Below are 16,484 nucleotides of genomic sequence, written 5' to 3' on the forward strand. Positions count from 1 at the left end.
GATCATGTACTTAGCAGAGACTGGAGCGGCAAATGGGCAGGAGAGGATCTTTTTATTATTTTAGTTGTAGAAGGACACAATACCTTTATTTTTATGTGGTGCTGATGATAGATCCCAGTGCCTCACACGGGCTATGCAAGTGCTCGACCATTGAGCTACAACCCTAGCCCAGGAGAGGTTCTTAAAAGTGGGAAATATTTTCAGGAGATAAGTCTGGTTTCCTCACGCAGACAGATTGGGGAAATGGTTATGTGCAACTTATACCTTCTGCTCTACTAAGTTAAAGGCAGTTTCCTGGAAAATCTACAGACTGAAGGAATAGAGGCTTACATTAAAAACAACAAAAAATTGGTGTCCTCTGAGGTCAAAGTGGAAAGGGTCATGAGGGTGGCAGGATAAGGAAGGAGGGCTCCTGGCCCTCAGCACAGCCTGGTTCCACTTTTACACTTACCAATGAAACACTTGTTACAGTGCTGGACATGTAGCAGGTGATCCCTACTTGCTCAGTGAATAGTTTTAAATTCCTTGTTGTATGTACAGCAAACTGCCAACAGTATCCTCTGCCCAGACTGCAGCCTACTTACTCCACAGAGACATCAACTTCACACTCCTCTGACCTCTTTCTGCCTCCCATTTGTTGTCTGGCATCCTGTGTTTATCACTGATACCCAGTTAATGACAACCAGTTTCTGAGGTCAAAAGCAGAGGAATTAAAACTGGAGGTACAAAACCTGATTGAACACTAAGAGAGGGCAGTGTAAGTCAGGAGAGGGTGATATTCTGCTCCCATCTCAGAAGAAGGAAATTAGCTAAAACCTCCTCTAGGTGAAGTTTAGCAAGGGTCCTCAGATTTGAATGAGGAATGTATTTAAAATGTTGAGATCCCCAGGTCCAACCAGACATTGATCAAACACTGCAGGCAAGACCCAGGAACATGCATTGTTGACACCCAGTGATTTTACAATAAACATAAGGCCATGCCCAAATTAGCACTCAACACAGAGATCACTTCAGTGGATCCTTTGTTCCATATTATTTTTACCAACCAAAGTATCTTGCCACAAAGAACCACAGTCAAGGCACAAAGGTAAGAGGAGGAAAGTGGACAGAGTCCTGTTGAGGTGGTAAGAGGAACTGAAATGCCCTCAGTAAACTGCAGCTTCTTGTGTCAGTCTTCTGTGAAGATTACCCAAGCAGCAGATATCCAAGATGTTTTAGTTTGGTTTGGCATGCATCTCTTTACCTTTTTTTGACAACATATATACCCTATAGGTTGTTTATTTTGGCCTAACATTAAAATGATTTACATTCAAAAAGGGGAATGGCAAAGGGTGAAGGATGGCAACAAACGAGCAAAAGGCTGTTGTGAACACTAGTTCCAGGCCAATGCACAGGCAAAAGGAAGCTGCCTATCCAGCCCTTTCCTAAATGTACCCTGTCTTTAGGGTGAGAAAGACTCCCTTATCTTTCTTCCTTTCTGGCTTGGACACCTGAGCCAGGTGACAAGGCTAACGACTTGGGAATAGTTATTCAGTAACATTCTTTAAGGCCAGGGCTTTGGATAGATATACTTTTCTCTTTTCTCTAATACCTGACTCTCTGCTCTCCAAGTTCTTTTGGGAAAAGTGTAAGTGTAGCTGTGTCTTGCACAATCTCTTCCCCTTGCCTCTGAAGAGGAACAGGTCGTGCAACTTCTTGGAGACCACCGACTGTGAGGAGGCAGGCAAATAGCCAGCGGAAGGCCAAGGTAGGGACACAGGTTCTCCTTTATTCCCATCCTTTCCTTTTCTCCACATTCCTACCTCTGGCCAATCCTACTCACAATGGCAACCTTACCCTGGGAATAGAACACCGAAGAAACTTCCCTCTCCTTCATTGGTTTCTAGGAATCTGTTGCTTTAGACCTCTTACCTGATCTTCTTTGTAATCTACTTTGATGTCCAAACTCTGCCTTCAGAAAAATTCAACTTCTAGACCCATGACAACAATGGTCATTCATCTTTTTTCAATCTAGAGGTACACCGATCCCTGTGATTTTCCTCAAAAAACAAGTCTATTCTGGGTCAAATATTAGGAAAGGGTTTCTGTTTTCTCCTCCTACTTAAGCAAGTTAGACTCTCCCATAGACTTTTTGTTTCTGGAAGTCTCTCCTTCCTTCCCAACCTTTCCTTGTGCAATAGAAAACCTGATGGATGTCAGGGAGACATTCTCCTGGCAACCAGCTCCCCACGGTGAGGAGGGAGACATACCCGTGCTCCATCATGCAGCCCAGTCCTACCTACTCCTCCACACAAACCATCCCGGAGGCCAGAATGTTTCTCCAAGATGACTCAGGACTGGAACCAGGCAGACACCAAGACGTTCCAGCAGGACACAAGAAGGAAGGCCCATAGCTTTTGACTCTGCCTCACCCCAGTTAATCCCACATCTCAACCTGTCACTCCCAATCTGTTGGGGGCCTGATGGTAAGTGGTGCAGCATTCTTCCGACCAGCCCGGATGCCTGGGTAGAAGAGGGGCCAAAGTTTCTCAGTAAAAGTATCAGTAAAGGTGTAGATATGAGAGCGGTCTGTGACGTTGTAAAATGATAGCGTGCCAGCCTCGTAGTCTAGGAATATGCCTACCCGCTTGGGTTTTACCTTGATGTGCAAAGGGGTAAAAGGTGTGGTGGTGGCTGCATACTTGTCCCCATTCCACAGCCGCACACGCCAGTAGCCAGTCTCAGGGAGTGGAGTCAGCTCGCCCTTTCGGCTCACAGAGTCCCGGCACACACCCACTGCCCAGTGGGTCTTGTCCCCCACCTCCACCTCCCAGTAGTGTCGACCTGAGGTGAAACCTTCAGTAGCCAGGACGCAAGGGTAGAAGGTGAAACGCTGTGGCGTGTCAGGGAGATCTCGGAGTCTTGTCTCCACAAACTTGACGCTTTTACGATCTTCTGACAGGACTAGGTTAGGATGAGCAGTCTCAGGGTCCAGGGTCACATCCGCTGGCGGGAGAAGCCAGAGTGGGGAGCTAGATGAGGATGGGAATAGCTAAACACCCCTGCCTCACTTTTTCAGCCTGCCTGTATATACAGAGCCTGGTCCCTTAAAGGTCCTCAGAACACCATGAGTTGGTTAACATTCTCAATCCATAGTGTCACCAAAGGAAAAGGAGGCAACAAAGGCTTCACTTCTCACCCTGATCCTAAAATAAACAGATAATGATCTCTTGACTCTGAAAGAAAAGTCTCTGTGGGGATAGGTTCCTGTCCTTGTCTTTTCCTCATCTGATTTCTTCATTTATCTCACTATATGGAAAAGTGCAAGGTGTGGTATGAGGGCCAGAATAGAAAGTGGAAGAAGAATCCAGAGCAAGTCAGCAGTATGGTCTAGGGACAAGGTTAGCATGTGTCTGTTTTCTTGGAATGGTTCTGCTTTATGACTATTTTTCCTGCATAAATATTATGATATTCCTGTTCATGCTCAGCATTGCCCCAGCCGAGACGGTAAATTCTATGGCCACTTCATCTGATGTCTTGGGTAAGTTATTTAACCTTTCTGGGTCCCTATTTAGAAAAATGTAGATTTAGAAGTAGACGACATCTATGGCTTCCTTTCACTCAGAGTTCTGTGACTCAGGGTGAGACCGAAAGCCAACTAAAGGGGTGGAGGTAGGAGTGGGCACGAAATAATTGAAGCCCATATAAGGTAGGATTTAAAGACTTTTCTCTTGGGCTGGGGATGTGGCTCAAGCGGTAGCGCGCTTGCCTGGCATGCGTGCAGCCTGGGTTCGATTCTCAGCACCACATACAAACAAAGATGTTGTGTCTGCCGAAAACTAAAAAAATAAATATTAAAAAATTCTCTCTCTCTCTTAAAAAAAAAAAAAAAAAAAGATTGGGAACAACTCACCAATTAGCTGTTTAAGGATTTTCCTTAGGGCAAAGTATTGTCGGGGGAAATTGCTGAAGTTCTTTTCCAGCTCTATGGATACTGAAGTCACCTCCATGGTCTTCACCTTCTCACATCTAAGACAGATAGAAAGATAGGGGGAGAAAGGGCAGGGTCAGGGGATACCAGTCAAGTGCATATTCAGATGTTGTAATCTTTAGGGAGAAACTAAAATTCTCCATCTTCTCACTTTCTATCTTCTTCCTGAAGACAATTGCTTTCTTGTGTTATCGGTGGAGCGCTATCTGCTCTCCTACACTGGTACTTATCTTGAGAATAAACCTCCAAACTTACTTTCTCTCTCTCTCTCTCTCTCTCTCTGTACTTGGGATCCAACCCAGGGCCTTATGCACTCTACCACTATTTAACATCCCCAGCCCTTTTTGTATTTTATTTTGAGACTAAAGTTACTCAGGTTGGCCTTGAATTTAAAATCCTCCTGCTTCAAGTAGCTGGGATTAATAGGCATGCCTCATGGTGCCCAGCATGGGGTATTCTTATACTTCATGCAAATGATAATCATCCTTCTTGCTTTCTCATCCCCTTTCTCCTGCCCTCTTGTTTCGACACAATTCCATCCACAGGTACAAGCAGAATATGGTTCTACATTATCATTGTCCTTACCAAATCCTGATGTTTAAAGGGGAAAAAGTAAGGAATTATTATTTTTAATGATTTGTTCTCTACCTGGCTTCATGGCTGCAATGAACCTCTCCCATGTCCTATCCAGATACTGCATGATTTTTCCCATCCTTACTACCCCAAATCATTATAATACCTTTAGTCTCTACGCCAAGATCTAACTTACTCAGAAAGATATAAGAATCACTTACTTTTCCAGGGTACTTTTGACATCCTAGAGGGAATGAGAAAAGAAAGCAAGATTGGTCCTGGCATTCAAGCATCCTGAAGGCAAAAGGTCCCCCCCACCCCATCCCAAAAGTTCTAGATCTATAGAATAGGCACAGTGCAAACTGATAGTTACAATGCAAGGGTTAGAGTTCCAGAGGGATCTGAATACATCTCTCTTAAAATAATCTCCACTTTCAACTGTTGGTCATCCGGAAGCTTGGTAATTTATATCACTTCCAAATGGTTTCTTGTATGTTTGTCTTTGCTCCTCAAGGACACTGGGAGCTCCCTGCAAGGTATACATATTGTGTCTCTCTTTACTCTGTTCCCCAAGTACCAATCACATACCTCAGTCTCCTCGAGAATCAGTACAGATAGTTCCAGATTGGTGGCATAGAACAAATCACACTTTCCCATTGTGGTTTGGTATTCCCTATCTGGCACGGGTTAATAAACAGTAAGTGTGTGCCAACCCTGATTTGAGAATACTTGGGGTCCAGAAGACAAAGAAGACAAATTTCTGCCCTACAAGGATTTCCCAGTTTAATGCAGAACATACATACATGAAAGGACGGCAATCAATACCAAGCAATACATAACATGTAGATAAACAACATACAATGAAGCTTCACTGATTCAAATGCTGGTATTCTGGTCTCTAAGAAATATGTACCCTATAGCCTTACTAACATTATGCATCTTTTGAAGAGAACAAAACTATTTCAAACATTTTAGAGGTATCATTAACATATCAAAAGCAATGTTATTATTTATACATAATTTCAAGTATCCTTTAAACTAACTTTCAATTCTTTTTAGCACTAGGTAAATCAAGTATTAGGATGAAAAAAGTAATGGAAACTATATTTACAAAATTTTTAATGCATAGTTTTTTACTACGTAGACTAGACTTCTCTCAAGGGTGATTTTTTTTTTCCTCTGGGACAAATTAAACACAAGGGCTGAGGATATAGCTCAGTTGGTAGAGTGCTTGCCTCTCACGCACAAGGCCCTAGGTTTAATGCCCAGCACCACCACAAAATCAAAAAAAAAAAAAAAAAACCAAAAAACAAAAACCCCAAAAACCAAAAACCAAAAAAAAAAAAAAAACAAAAACCCCATAACAAATTAAGCACATAATTGTTGATGAGACATAAGAACACAAAAATGATTAGAAGGGGATGAGAAAAATCAGAGAAGCTCGCTGTAGAAAAAGATCCTCTATGTAAGTCTGGAAGAAAGAATTGGACTTGGGGAAGTACAGCAAGGGAGTGAGCACCCTTGACTGACAGACTGGCCTGTGCAAAGCTATACTGTGTTCCACCTGAGGGGCTATGCAGGGGCAAAGGTCGAACCTTAAGCATCTCGAAGCCTGACTGTAAGCATTTGCCCTCCACCTCGGCAGCCAAATGGGCCAGGTCCCGGCGCATGTCCCCAAGGTGAGCAGCATTTTCTCGCAGTCTTTGTAGAATGTCCTGTTCCTCCTCCTCTAGTCTTGAAAGCAATACCTGCTGTTCTTCATCCAGCCGCCTATGAAGCTCTTCAAACTCCTTTAAGATCTGCTGTCGACGACTCTCCACTAGTCTCTGAGGAAAGAGGATATTTTATCAGCAGGATCAGTGGGCTTGGGGGTAGCTTCTCCATGACCCACCAGGTACATGAATTAACAAAGAGTTCCAGTGTCATTAAAATAAGTTAACAGGACACATTTTCTCTCTACTAAAATCTATAAAGAATGGTGCCATCACCCACTGATGACTTGACAGTGGAGACCACTGGGAAACTGATTTAATTATTTTTGCAGAACTGAAACTGAGCCCAGGGCACTTTGCTACTGAGCTTTTTTATTTTTGGACAAGTCTTGCTAGTTGTCTAGGCTGGCCTTGAATTTGCCAATCCTCTTGCCTCAGCCTCCTTAGTCACTGGGATTACAGGCATGCCATTTCCATACCCAGCCTATTGAGAGATTACTAACTCTCCTTCCCATTATCTAAGAAAATTAAGTTAGTCAGTAAATAAACTTCTCAAAAGTTAATTTTCATGTTTTAATAAAATATATTGAAGATATAAGAAATCAATAATATAACATCTACTATTTATGAATACTAGAGATATTTCTGCTTATTCCCAACTCTGAAGTTTATATAATCTGTTAACAAAGAGAAAGTAAAAATACTAGAAAATTAAGATAAGACTGTCATCATTTGTATATGGTAAGATATCTACTTGATAACAAACAGAGAACTGGAAAACTATCACAAACTGTAAGAGTTTAGTGGGTTGTTACAAAGCATATATGCAGATTTTAGAACTGAACCTGTTAAACAGTTTCAAGTTATTTCTGAGAATTGGTAGTTTTCATTCCAGAAACAGGTTATGGATGTTTTTTAGTAAATCAGTTGCTTGAAATTTGGAATATGCCTTCTGTATGCCACCACATACATTTAAACCTCTAACACTCTTAGATTTGATAATGTAAGACTCCAACATCAGCCTTATCACTAAGGATTTCAGTGCATCCTCTCTCTTGTTCCTCCCTGAAATAAGAAATGATCTCCCCAATGGAGGATTCATGTGACTGATGAGGAGGCATCAACCCAAGAGGGAAAAGTGGAAGTAAGGCAGTGGATAAGGACTGAATGGCAGGACTAAGGGTAAAGAGAGGGTGAGAATGTAAAGCCTAGGCTGGCTTTACAAGCCTGGCATTTCTGCACTGCAAGCTAGTTCCCAATGGAGGCTGACTAGTTCTAGTTCCAGGGCCACTTGCCGCTTCACTCTCTACTGCTGCATTCTCAAGTGCACACTAGAACAGAATATATTCTCATGTTTGCCATGAAGTAAGATATAGCCTGTGTGCCAGCATGCTTAGGGGTGGTATATAGGCAAAAGTTTAGAATTCCTAACAGTGGTAAATAGGAAGAAAGAAAAGATCCGCCCCCCCTTTAAAAAAAAATTTTTTTTTTTGTAGTTATAGATGGACAGAATGCCTTTATTTTATTTGTTTATTTATATGTGGTGCTGAGTATCGAACCCAGTGTCTCATACATGCTAGGCTAACACTCTACCACTGAGCCTCAGCCCCAGTCCCAGATTTCCCCTCTTTAAAACCCACTATCCCTTCTCTTTTCTCACTCTGTATTTGTAGGACAGTGGTTCTTAACAAGGGTGCCATGTCCCTCTAAGGACATTATTCCTCCAATGTGTGAGAGACAATGCTACATGGTAAACTGTCTTGCATCATTTTTCTTCTTGGTACTGGGGATTGAACCCAAGGCCACTTAATCACTGAGCCACATCCCCAACCCTTATTATTCTGAGATAGGGTCTTGCTAAGTTGCTAAGGGCCTCACTAAGTTGCTGAGGCTGGCCTTGAACTTGCAATCCTCCTGATTTAGCCTTCCAAATCAATGGGATTATAGGTGTGTGACACCACACCCAGCTTCCTTCATCATTTTCTATGTTCTGCTGGATATTAAACATATAGGTATGGACTTGAATGTCATTTTGTGTAAACACACAGAGGAATTCTTACATGGTTTAAATATACCAGAATTTCCTGGAATAACTAAAAAAAACTCATTAGGACTAGATCTTATTTTCTTAGAGCAATAACTAAACAAACTCATTAGGACTAGACTATCTTTCTTTATTTATTTATATGTGGTGCTGAGGATCGAACCCAGGGCTTTGCACGTGCCAGGTGAGCGCTTTGCCACTGAGCTACAGCCCCAGCCCCTACCAACTATTTTTAAAAGGGACACTGAGTCTGATTCTGGAGGTGGAGATGAGGGAAAGGGAAGAACATGAATTCAAATGGTCATAAAAAGAATATTTTCTGTGGTAGTTTAAGTGTTGACGAGGATGTGGGGAAAAAGGCACACTCATACATTGCTGGTGGAACTGCAAATTGGTGCAGCCAATCTGAAAGGCACTATGGAGATTTCTTGGAAAACTTGGAATGGAACCACCATTTGACCCAGCTATCCCATTCCTTGTTCTAAACCCAAAGGACTTAAAATACATACTAAAGGGACCCAGCCATATCAATGTTTATAGTGGCACAATTCACAATAACTAAATTGTGGAACCAACCCAGATGCCCTTCAGTAGATGAATGGATGGGAAACTTTGATATATCTATATATCTATATATATACACAATGGAACATTACTCAGCATTAAAAGAGAATAAAATTATGGCATTTGCAGATAAATGGATGAAGTTGGAGAATATAATGCTAAGTGAAATAAGCCAGTCCCCCCTAAAAAAGGCCAAATGTTTTCTTTGATATGAGGATGCTGACTCATAATGGTGATTGGTGGGAGAGAGCATGAGAGGAATGGAGGAACTTTAGATAGGGCAAAGGGGAGGGAGGGGAAGGGAGGGGACATGAGGGTAGGAATAATGGTGAAATGAGCTAGACAGCATTACTCTAAGCACATGTATGAAGTCACGAATGGTGTGAAAATACTTTGTGAGTAATCAGTGACTTAAAAAGAGTTTTATTTTTGTGATAAAAATTTGTTCAAGTTTTTAAAAACCTGAATGTTTGCTTTGGTAAAATATATGAAGCACTAAAATAATAATAATTGCTTTCTGTTGAAATATTATCATTCATTATTAAATAATTAGTGTTTTTACTTGAAAACCCGTGTTTAATTTCTGGTGATCCCTGAATTTCAACTCTAAATACTTATTACTTCTTCAGGAAACCTTTAACAAGGTCAGATTTCTATGCTGTCTTCCTCCCCTCCCCACCCATGTTCTGGTACTGAGGTTGATTGAGCTCAAGGGTGCTCTACAACTGAGTTACATTCCAGCCCCTTTTATTTTGAGACAGGGTCATAAGGCCTAGGCTGGCCTTGAACTTGTGATCCTTCTGCCTTAGCCTCTCTAGTAGCTGAGATTATAGGTGTGTGCCACTGTGCCTTACCTATATTATTGTCTTATGAACTTGCAGCTGTGCTTTTTGTGCTATGTCATTATTCATTTTCTCCACCTGACTTTAAGCTCAGGAGGACAGGGACTGTGTTTTTGTTTATCAGTATTTTATAATGTCAAATATAGGCCTTGGCCTATACCAGGAGCTAAATAAATACTTACTGATTTACAAGGAACTAGTGTCCCTGGTTTTGCCACTTACTGGATACATGATGTTGGACTAGAAAAAGCCTCTTTTTTTTTTTTCTCTAGTGTAAACTGGGGGTAATAATCTTTACCTTACAGAGTATCTAAAATTACCCATGTTAAAAATGGCCTTAGGATCTTCTTCTATTTGTCATCTAACTTTTCTACATCCCAATGTCTCAAGTGTGGCCTGAACTCTTAGACCTCCAACTTGGGAAGAACCCTAAGATTTTTTTAAAAAAGTATTTATTTCTTAGTTGTAGTTGGACACAATACCTTTTATGTATTTTCATGTAGTGCTGAGGATTGAACCCAGGGCCTTGCATGTGCTAGGCAAGCACTTTATCGTTGAGCCATAACCCCAGCCCAGAACCCTAAGATTTAGTATGACCTTATAAATTTGGAAAGCCATGGACTTCCAATGAATTAATGCACAGAACTAAATATTAGTTACATTTGTTACTACTCATTATTTACCATCCAATAGAAGAAATAACTTAGACATCAAAATGCCATTCTACAAATAAGATAATGCTATGAAAAAGATGCAAAATTGTATAAAATTTAATAAAACTAATTTCTGAAGAGCCATGAAAGTCCTCATAGGAAGTAGCTTTTATTCTAACTGAAGGATGGACAGGATTCTTCTATAGATGAAGGATGGGGAGGGGAAGGACATTCCAGGAATAAACCTGCATTTTCTACCTTACTTGAGTTATTAGAATGTGGTCCAGATGTCACCAGGCAGTTTTAGGAGCTGTTAGTCAGCTCCTTTTAACCTTCTCCCTTGTGAATCTTCCAAATTCTTCTCTCCTCAAAGAAAGTCCTATCCCTACATTCTTAGCAATCTCTTTTGCTTAATGAAAAAAGGAGACAAACAGACAAGAACTCCCTCAACTTACCAGATTAGATTATCTTGTTTTATCCTTCATTGCTTACATCCTTCTCCTCAATTCTTAATTCATGACAAGTAATTTAAGTACATTTTTTAAAAATATTTATTTATTTTTTTTAGTTTTAGGTGGACACAATACCTTTATTTTATTTTTATGTGGTGCTGAGAATCGAACCCAGTGCCTCATGCATGCTAGGCAAGCACGCTACCACTTGAGCCACAAACCCAGCCCCATTAAGTACATTATTTAGTGACAATAAAGTGTAATAAATCATCATCATTTTTGAGAGAACAGCATTTTTCTAATATACTGGAACCAGTGGATTAAACAATGTGTAGTTAATTCCTTCATTTACAAATACTTTGTAAAACAACATGAATGGGATTGCCTGTCTTTACCTTGAGTTCTCCAGGCTTCTTCTCCTCAGAGGACTTGCATCGAGTGATCTCCTGTAGCTTCTGCTCCAGGGGCTCTAGGCACTTCTGCAGTTTTTCCTGAGGGAGGAAGTGGGAGAGATAACTTTTGGGTTGGTTGGTATATTCACTGCTCAAGAGGTTAACCCATTTTTAAAAAAATTTCTTCTTCTTCTTTTTTTTTGTGTGTGTGCTGGGGATCAAACTCAAGTTCTTGCACACACTAGGTAAGTGCTCTACCACTGGGTCATATACCCAGCTCCAACACATTTGTTTGCTTTCTATCCGTTTTAACATCTCTTGATCCAACTCTCTTTGTAGACAACAATTTGAGATGTCAACTTCTTGGATATCCCTCCTCCTGCTACAGCTTAGCCCTAATTCACCCTGCTTACTCAACTTCCTCCCACTGAATCCGATATAGTTGTCTAGCTCTCATCAATTCTGTGTCCTTCCCTATCCATTTTTTTATGGACAACTAACTGCCTATTATTGCCAAATATTTTTTTTTTGGTGGTGCTGGGGATCAAAAGTAGGGCCTTGTGCATATTAAACACACACTCTACCACTGAACTACATCCCCAGCCCCAAGCAATCTCCAGATTCCTGAGAATGAAGGGATAGGAGTTTCTTTGAGGAGAGAATTTGGAAGGTTCACAGGGGAGGAGAGTAAAAGGAGCTGACTAACAACTCCTATAACTGCCTGGTGACATCAGGACAAATTCTAATAACTCAAGTAAGGTAGAAAATGTAGGTTTGTTCCTGGGATGTCCTTTTCCACCCCATCTTTTGTACCCTGATACCCTTCTTTAAATCTATCCTCCTATCTAAATCTACCCACTTAAAAACAACTTGATTATTATACATATACATATATAGTAATATATTATAAATTACCTTAAATCTTTTGCTTCCAGATTTCATTAATATAATTAAGTATGTAATGAAGACACTAAAATCTTTAGTTTCTATTACTCAAACATTTACCCTGTGTCCCAGCAGTAAGTCAGACAAGGCGCCATGTTACCCATTATCTGGGGAAGATGCAAACAACAGACTAGAGTTCAACTTAGTATCAGTCTAAAGTAATGTTACCTATTCCCAATACCGATGGGAAACCAAGAAGTATCCCGAGCAGCGAGGCAGAATGAAGAAACCAGAATACTTTTCAGTTCTTCCCAAATCTGATCTTTGCCACAGGTTTCACTCACTTATGAAAAATATGATATACTCCAAGGACACACATACCAAATATTCATCCATGACTCTTCATGCAGAGGACAACTGATCAGATGTACTGTGTACCCCCATTTATGTAGCTACGAGGGGAACTACATAAATGAGGACCAGATATAGTCTTGTCCTCAGGAACTTAAGTTCCTCTACCCAAAGAGTATGCCATTCTCTGCTGCTCCTCCCTTCTTTCCCACATTGGTATCAGGTGTCTGGTGGCCCACCTTATATTCCTGTGTAGCATCGTCCAATGGCACGACAGTGTGGGCCCGGTGGGTATGGGAAATTGCACATATCAAACATACGGCCTCCTGGTCCTCATAGCAGAAGAGGCTGAGGGCCTCGTGGTGCTGGGGGCAGAGGCTCTCATCCCGGATCTTCCGCTTGACAGCTTGGAGCTGCTTGGCAATTTCCACCATACTGCCTAGTTGGCGATTAGGCCGAAGACTGCGGTAACGGGATGTCTTCCGGCAGACAGGACAAGGGAAGTCCCTCTCTAGGTCCTCCCACCAGCGGGTGATGCAAGCTTTGCAGAAGTTATGCCCACATTCAATGATGACAGGCTCCTTCAGATACTCCAGGCACACAGAGCAGCTTGCCTCAACTTGTAAGTTCTCCAGAGCTGCAGCTGTGGAGGCTGCAGAGGCCCCGGCCTCTAACAGGCTTGTCTCTGCCATTATTTAACTTGGGGATGGGTACGGAGACAGAGAAAGGAAAAATATTAGTTGGAGGATGAATTTTTTTTTTCATCTCTGGATTGATATTTATCCCCAGGTTAAACCTTAACTCTAGATTTAACCCCATCTTGGTATTTTCCGTCTTCTCTTCCACTAGATACAATCTCTTTTTCTCCATTTCTCAATTTGATGACTCTCAGTCTTTGACCTAAGTTTTATTTTTTCCCCCCTCTTCAGCAAACTGACACACAACTCCCATCTCTCTTCTCTTTTATTTCTGTTTCCTCTTGTTAGAAACACGAGTTTCCTTGAACTCTAGCCCAGCATACTTCTGGTCCAGTCTCACCCTACTTGTGTCTTAGAAACAGTAGTTCCAGATCATTGCATCTTAGTTTGAGATCTTATCCTAACAAACAGAAAAGGAGCATAGGAATGAAAAAGTGCCACATAAGTCGAGATATTAAGATTTCCTAAATTAGGTATATTCTAAAGTTAAGTGTCACATAAGAATTAAGAGTTCATTGGAGCTTTAGCTTGATTCCCTGTCATTCCTGTTTCAAAGGGTAATAAACTGAGTTAGGCAAAGGTAACAATCTCCTCTTTTAAGGAATGTTTGAAATTATTCTTCCTTTTACCAGGACTAGCCTAGAGGAAGAAGTTTGTCCTCTTCTTGGAATGAAATCTTTCATTTCTACTTGTGTGTATTTGAATATCTGGAACTGCTGAAAAGTGATAAATGTATAGCAACTCTATTAAAGAACACACCACTGAGCCTAGGGCAATAACTTCTTTGAAGAAAGAACTTTGGAGTCTATTCAAAATATTCAGTGCCAACTTCAAAATAGTTACTGATAACTAATTCCTTGGACATACTGTATCTGCAACTAATAGCCTTTGGAGCGTTGGAATTAAAAGAAGAAAAGTAACGAGACAATCAAATCTCCTTCAGGTGAAGTCTCAGTGTTGGAAATGCATCCCGATGATTTATAAAACAGAAAACTGGTCCCCCACTCCATCTCTAAAACATCAACACTTTTATACACGGAGTAAGCTGATTTCTCTAGTCCTGTAACCCCTCTGCCCTCCACACCACACCCAAGAGACCCACCAAAGGAAGGAAATTTGGTAGGTTTATGCACAGACAGAGAAGTGACTAGGTAATGAGTTGGATTGACAATTATTGTTTCTGTATAATGACGTGGGAAGTGTTTAATTTGGAGTTGGAGCTGGTAAATTATTTGGGCCATAATTTCTTCTCTCAATATCAAGAGAGAAGTTCGGCTGGATGATTTTTCTCCACTCATTAGAATCCAACTTTGACTAGTCTGCTCCTTCCCCAGTCTTCTTGACATTAGGTGGCCTCCTGACCTGGATGAGTTGATTGTATGCACATTTAGAGACCAGGATGGATCCAGACTGACAAAGTGGTGGGAAAGAGAAATAAGGAATGCATTAGGGAAGAATAGACGACTTGGAACTGGGGGAATAGAGTGGAGAGGACAGCGAGAGTTAGGCCCTGAGTGCCTCTGGGTTGGTCTTTCCTATTCCTCATGTCTTAGGAGAAGGGCAAACTTCAGGGACGTCCTCATTTTGTTTCTATTACTGTTCAGGTTCCACCTTGTGACCCTCTCATGAGGGTGGTCCACAACTCTGTCCCACCCCCATCTCCGTGGTCTCCGGCCATATCTGGGGCGGGGAAATTGGAGAGGTGAAAGAGGAAACGTCGTGGTTGTCGGGGAGGGAGGGATGCGTGTCCAGGTGAGAAAGAGGTGTGACGTGAAGGTGGGATGCCAGCCGCTCTGACGCAGCCGAGACCCGCGGTGACGGCGTCAGTTTCACCCGGGGAGACGAGCGGCAACGGGACGGGGGAACAGCGGGGTAGCCAAGCAACGCCGGACGCGCTGACGTCGCCGGGGCGGCAAAACGTCCGCCCGGGCCCTAGGCGGGCGGAGGCAGCTGTGGTTACGTGCGGGGGGCCGGTGACGCAGTTGCCGGGCGCTGGGACGCGGCGTGCGGAGCCGGCCGGTGTGGGCAGGCACCCGGCCTAAGCGCGGCAACGGGACAGCACCTACCTTCCCGGCTTCGGGTCCGGGAGTACGGGGCGCGGAGCCGGCGGAGAGCTGCCTCCCTCCTTCCTCCTCCCCTCGCCCCCGCCCCGCGGCGCGACACACAATACTCGCCGGAAGCGGAAGCGGCGCTGCGCGGAGACTCGTGTCAGTGGAAGCTGGGGTATCGGCGGGCTAACGCGCGAGGGCCTAGCGGTGCCTGCGGAAGAGGAAGGAGCGGGGCCGGAGTTGAGGACCAGCAGGAGTCGTCAAGGGTGAGAAGGTACCCGGAGCTGCAGGTAGCTGAAATGCCGGCGTCCAGATGACCTGAGGACTCCTCCGGAGATAGAGGACCGCGCATGCGCGTGATGGAAAACTGAAGCCCATTGCTCGCTGGGCGCCGTACCGCCCAGGTTGGCGGAGCTGTTCTGTCCCGGTTGCGGGCCTGGACTCTGGCCAGGCGATGCTGATCCTGGTGAGGCTGGAAGTCGTCGAAGCCCAGATTCTGGGCTTTCGGCCACACTTTTTCTGTCTTCGGGTCAGTCTGGGGAAAGGATGGTTACTTTAGGCGGTGGCCAATTGCGTGGCGGACCTGCGGTCTCAGCTGGCACGTCACTTCCGACTAGTTGAGATTTAGCCTTTTAATGTTTAAGGAGCAGGTAGGCTCTTCCCACGGCAGGCTTCAGATGCCCCTTGTTGCCCCTTCTTGGCGAGCTTTATCGAAATTGACTGCCTCTTCTGGGATGGAAGCTACTAGAGCGGTTATCGCGACTCTGCTGCTCACCTTTATATCCTTAGCTTCTCGCACGGTGTCCAACCGCCCCAGGCGCTCAGTAAAACTTATCCCGATGAGCGCCAAGGCCCATTCTTTCCAATTTTCGGGCCGACTTAAGTTCTTCCATAATAGCAGACGATACTTGCGAGGGAGACACAAGACTTTTGCATCATGGTTTCTCTGCTTTGCTCTCTCGCGGCTGGATCTTCGAATATCTGATTTTGGAAGAAGTGAGGCAAGGGGAAGTCTGCTGGTTGAGGTAGGTGGAGTTGGGGAGGAGTTAATGCTGGGAGGGGTGTGACAATGCTGGTAGCAAAGGTAGTTTGCCTCTTCTGCCTTCCATAGTAGCAAGCAGAATGTTTGAAAGAGATAAGCAAATGTCAGTGTTTAGGGAAAAAGTGGTTCTATTTGTTCCTGTGTAAGTTTTGTGATTCTGCTTTCAAACACCGTATTGTATTTAACCTCCTGTCAGAAACTATTATTGCAGAAAACAACATCACATTTCCAAGGTGTAAAGATTTTAGCATCACACAT

The 16,484-nt window shown here is 43.0% G+C and overlaps 1 protein-coding gene across 2 annotated transcripts; it reads right to left on the reverse strand.

Annotated features, from left to right (window-relative positions):
• Positions 1–943: 943 nt before the first annotated feature.
• Trim39 (tripartite motif containing 39) lies at positions 944–16,179 on the reverse strand. Of its 2 annotated transcripts, XM_076859057.1 has the most exons (7): positions 15,203–16,178; positions 12,678–13,137; positions 11,206–11,301; positions 6,139–6,369; positions 4,765–4,787; positions 3,893–4,008; positions 944–2,985 (listed from the first exon to the last, which is right to left on the reverse strand). In XM_076859057.1, the coding sequence occupies exons 2-7, from the start codon at positions 13,128–13,130 to the stop codon at positions 2,438–2,440; spliced, it is 1,467 nt and encodes a 488-aa protein (XP_076715172.1). In that variant the 5' UTR covers positions 13,131–13,137; positions 15,203–16,178; the 3' UTR covers positions 944–2,437. The 2 variants fall into 2 exon arrangements, with proteins under 2 accessions (XP_076715172.1, XP_076715173.1); XM_076859058.1 differs by having other exon boundaries at positions 2,935–3,011; positions 12,678–16,179.
• Between the last annotated feature and the right edge of the window lie 305 nt (positions 16,180–16,484).

Source organism: Callospermophilus lateralis, chromosome 6 (genome assembly GCF_048772815.1).
Source record: "Callospermophilus lateralis isolate mCalLat2 chromosome 6, mCalLat2.hap1, whole genome shotgun sequence".
Lineage (NCBI taxonomy): Eukaryota > Metazoa > Chordata > Mammalia > Rodentia > Sciuridae > Callospermophilus > Callospermophilus lateralis.